We start from the raw sequence: 4,188 nt of genomic DNA on the forward strand, positions 1-4,188 counted from the left end.
TTTTGTCATTGTCACTGGATTTATAATTGTCCACATTTTTCATTTAACAAATTTAATTCAGTGTACAAATTAATAATATACTTATATACTTTTTTTAAAAAAAGTTTATGTATAACTTTAAATGACAATAAAAACATGAATAAACATAAAGTCAAATGTCACTAAATATTTGAACATGCACAAATCAAAATAAAATTGACACAGAAAATGTACATTGCATTAAGCAAAAATAATAATCTTGTTCTTTATAATAGGATAGAATAAATTTTAAATAATCTTTTGCTTGACATCAATTTTAAATGATAACTTATTTTGACAAATATAATTTTAAATGATAAGGTTGAAAACTCGAATAGAAATAATTAAATCTTAAGTTAATTTGTCAAATATAAGTTGAAATGGTAATGTAAACAGTAATAAATATAAATTCTAATTGAATTATATATGTTCAAAATATAGAGATTGAAACGTCTACTCAAAATAATTCAACCTTATAAAGAAATGGTAAATGCAATATAATTTGGGTCATTGAGCACATTTAAAGCAATGCAAATCCATAAAGAAAGTAAAAGAGAAAACTCAAAATTCAGACAATAAAAATATGAATAAACATAAAGTCAAATGTTACTAAATATTTGAACATGAACAAATCAAAACAAAATTGACACAGAGAAATGTACATTGCATTGAGCAGAAATAATAATCTTGTTCTTTATTATAGGATAGAATAAATTTTAAATAATCTTTTACTTTACATTAACTTTAAATGATAACTTATTTTGACAAATATTTTTTCTTAAATTTGAATGATAAGGTTGAAAACTCGAATAGAAATAATTAAATCTTAAGTTAGTGTGTCAAATATAACTTGAAATGTTAATGTAAATAGAAATAAATATAAATTCTAATTGAATTATATCTGTTCAAAATGTAGAGATTGAAAAGTCTACTAAAAATAATTCAACCTAATAAAGAAATGATAAATGCAATCTAATTTAGGTTATTGAGCACATTTAAAGCAATGCCAAGTCCATAAAGAAAGCAAAAGAGAAAGCTCAAAATTCACACAAAGTGCCACGTGTCAGCAAAAGGGATTGCTACAGTAACTTTGGCCTTTTGTTTATCTTATAGTAAGATGAGATATATATGTAAAGAGATACACCATAGATGAAATTTAAGAAGAATCAAGGGCTGTCGCAAATTGAGATTTTGAACATGGCTAACGTTTTTATGTCGGCATTTGGAAAACATGAACACCAATTATAAGTCTGTTGATCTTGAACATATTTGAAACATTTGTAATTTGAGTGTGTTAATCAAGGGGTTGATACTTTCTTATGGCTTAAATTAGCGACCTGCTAAGCTTTTGTCTAATATCATTTGATCACACCATATATAGTTTCTTTCACTGCATACTTTCTTTTATTTAATTTGATACTTTGGTGTGTATGTATAGTCAGATATATCAGTATAGGAAAGATTAATCAAAAGTTTAAATTGTGGACTTTTGAACTTGTGTGACTTAATATTTAGCCGTTGGATGAATAATCATACAATTTTGTGAATTTGTTATGCAATCCTTACACACACGTATATATGGTATTTAATATAACTAAGCACGTAGGTTTTATCCATCATAATGAGATAGTCATACATAACTTGAAACTATTAACAAACATCTAAATATACTTAAAACTGTATTAAATTGTTAAATTTTCCTCTCTTTTCTTATTAATTGTGAGAAAAATTTTATACAAAAAATATTACAATGAGAAACACAAGACAAGTGCAATATATGGACATATTCCCATACTATATATATATAAAGTAAGAAAAAAAATACACACAAACACTTAGATACATTTACATAGATACTCAATTAAAATTGACAAGCTTTTAGAGTCTCCAATGTGTATATTAAAACCCGATTCATCAATCTATTAGAGCTATTTCAATTTGGCCCGAGCTTTTGGCCAACTCGAAATCATGGTTAAGTTTTGAGTAACTCGTTTAAAATTGAATTGTTTGCGCTCCGAATTGTGGCTTAAAGATATCATTCATGATAGTTATTGATAATAGGTGCTTTGTATGAACAATCCAAGTGTATTGTAATATCGCATTCTTTTTTTTTTTTTGGTGTGTTGTTGGGGGGGGGGGGGGGGGGTTGTTGAGGGGATATACCACTCAAATTGGACTTTGCTACCAAAGTATTCGCCCTACCTAAAAAGGAAAAGAGGAAATATTAAACGTAAAAGAGTTAAATTTGTGATCATATATAGATTTGACTGTGGTAGTGACTCTTAATCGATCTCCGTCCTGTATACTATGACTGAACAGACATTAAATGCTACAACAGAACACTCGAGGATCATCCAGCACAATTCTCATACTTCAGGAAGTAGGTGTTCAGGCCAGGAAATTAGATATTTTTCTCTCTTCTAAACATCGAACAAATGTGTCTATATAATCTTGATTCCTCTTCCCATTGCCAAACAAACTTGTCATTTGCCTGGCATTAGCCCTCATTGGCTCTCCCTCCTCACTCACTACTGCATATCTCAATGTCTCGGCTACAGCAGTGCTTGTGAACAAGCCATCTTCTGCAGCTCTTGGTATCTCCACTCCAACTTTCTTGCCTTCCAATAGCCTAGCATTCAGCCCTTGATCATTCATCACCGGAAATAGTATCAGAACTCGGCCGAAACCAAGTGCCTCTATCACTGAATTCCAGCCGCAGTGAGTTAGGTACCCTCCAATTGCTGGATGACTTAATATCTTCACCTGAGGAACCCATTCAGTGTAAACCACTCCTTGGCCATTGGCATTGATTCTCTCTCTGAACCCTTCAGGAAGCATATCTGTCACATCTTTTTTTGATCCGGGTGGCTTTCGTAGTACCCAAAAGAATGGCAATTCAGATTGCTCTAAACCAATAGCCAAGTCTTGGACTTCTTTTTGGCTAATTGTTGCTTCAGTCCCCAGTGCCACATAAACAACTTTGCTTGCAGTTTGTTTATCTAACCAGTTTTTAATCTTTTGCCACTTTTCATCAGTTTCCAATTCATCATCATCGTCAAGGGATGGAGGTAAAACACCCAAGGAAACAACTGGTTTCTTGTAAAGTTCACGAACAAGATTGAACCATTCTGGTTCAAATTCAACGCTTGTCCTAAATATGACCAGGTCGCTTCTATCAATAGCAGCAGCAAACCTGATAAAATCTGAAGCTCCAGATTCATTGCCAGATGCATCCTCGATGTTCTTCCGCACCTCGTGCAAGCGATAAGCACAGTTAGATGGAAAGGGTATCCATTTGGGCACAACTGTGAAGTCCTCAGCCGTTGATCTACCATCCTCTCCACTCAACCAGGCAGAGGGACGTCCGAGAAAGGACAAAGCTGCTGCAGTGAAGAGACTAAAGAAGGCAGCTGAGACACCATTTTGAGCAGCAATTTCGGGTAGCCAGTGGGAAGCATAGTCATGTATAATCCAATCTGGTTTTGGCCTTGTGTTTTCAAGAAAGGAGGCCATTGGTGATTGAAGCAAGTCAAAGGCTATCTTCAAGAACTGATCTTGTTCATGGGGTATGTCAGTTGAAGTCTCTCCCTGCTTTGGTAAGTTGTCAACTTCTGGCAGGGGAATGCTAACAAGCTCAATCTGAGAAGCTAATTCTTGGGGGATTTTAGGGAGTCTTTGGAGGTTTCTTGGAGTGGAAATGAACGAAATTTTATGCCCTTTTCCAGCTAACAGTTTAGATAGCCTAAAAAAGGGTATCAGATGACCCATGGCTAGCCATGGGAACATCACAACATGGAGAACATTGCTGCTTTCCATGGAGAAGAGATGTATAATGAGGCTAGACTCTAGAGTCGAGACAAGACAATATTTCCTGCTTTGTGAAGGCTCTAAGGTAGCAAGCATAAATCGGCTATTATATAAGAAAATTGCGAGGCGAATTCGCCGTACCTGGACTGGTGTATGAGGCAGGACTTTCTGAAATTTTTAGACAATATTATATTGAAGTTTGAACCCAGATTGACTGGCATTTTGCATAAGTGAAAACGTCATTTAAATCGTTAGCGCAAACGTATACATTTCATGGAAGTTTCTGTTTTCAAGTTCCAAGTAAGAACCTCGCAGAACAAATGGTAACCCTCTTCCCGCTTCAAATTCCCTACTTCTGTCTGC

The 4,188-nt window shown here is 34.0% G+C and overlaps 1 protein-coding gene across 1 annotated transcript; it reads right to left on the reverse strand.

The window, feature by feature from the left end:
- Positions 1-2,320: 2,320 nt before the first annotated feature.
- LOC113750148 (UDP-glycosyltransferase 91C1-like) lies at positions 2,321-3,834 on the reverse strand. The gene has a single exon (XM_027294091.1). The coding sequence runs from the start codon at positions 3,832-3,834 to the stop codon at positions 2,407-2,409; it is 1,428 nt and encodes a 475-aa protein (XP_027149892.1). The 3' UTR covers positions 2,321-2,406.
- Positions 3,835-4,188: the final 354 nt, after the last annotated feature.

Source organism: Coffea eugenioides, chromosome 10 (assembly GCF_003713205.1).
Source record: "Coffea eugenioides isolate CCC68of chromosome 10, Ceug_1.0, whole genome shotgun sequence".
Classification (NCBI taxonomy): Eukaryota; Viridiplantae; Streptophyta; class Magnoliopsida; order Gentianales; family Rubiaceae; genus Coffea; species Coffea eugenioides.

Coding starts and splice junctions, on each gene's coding strand:
- LOC113750148 (XM_027294091.1), bottom strand. CDS start 3,834: ATGGAAAGCAGCAATGTTCTCCATGTTGTGATGTTCCCATGGCTAGCC.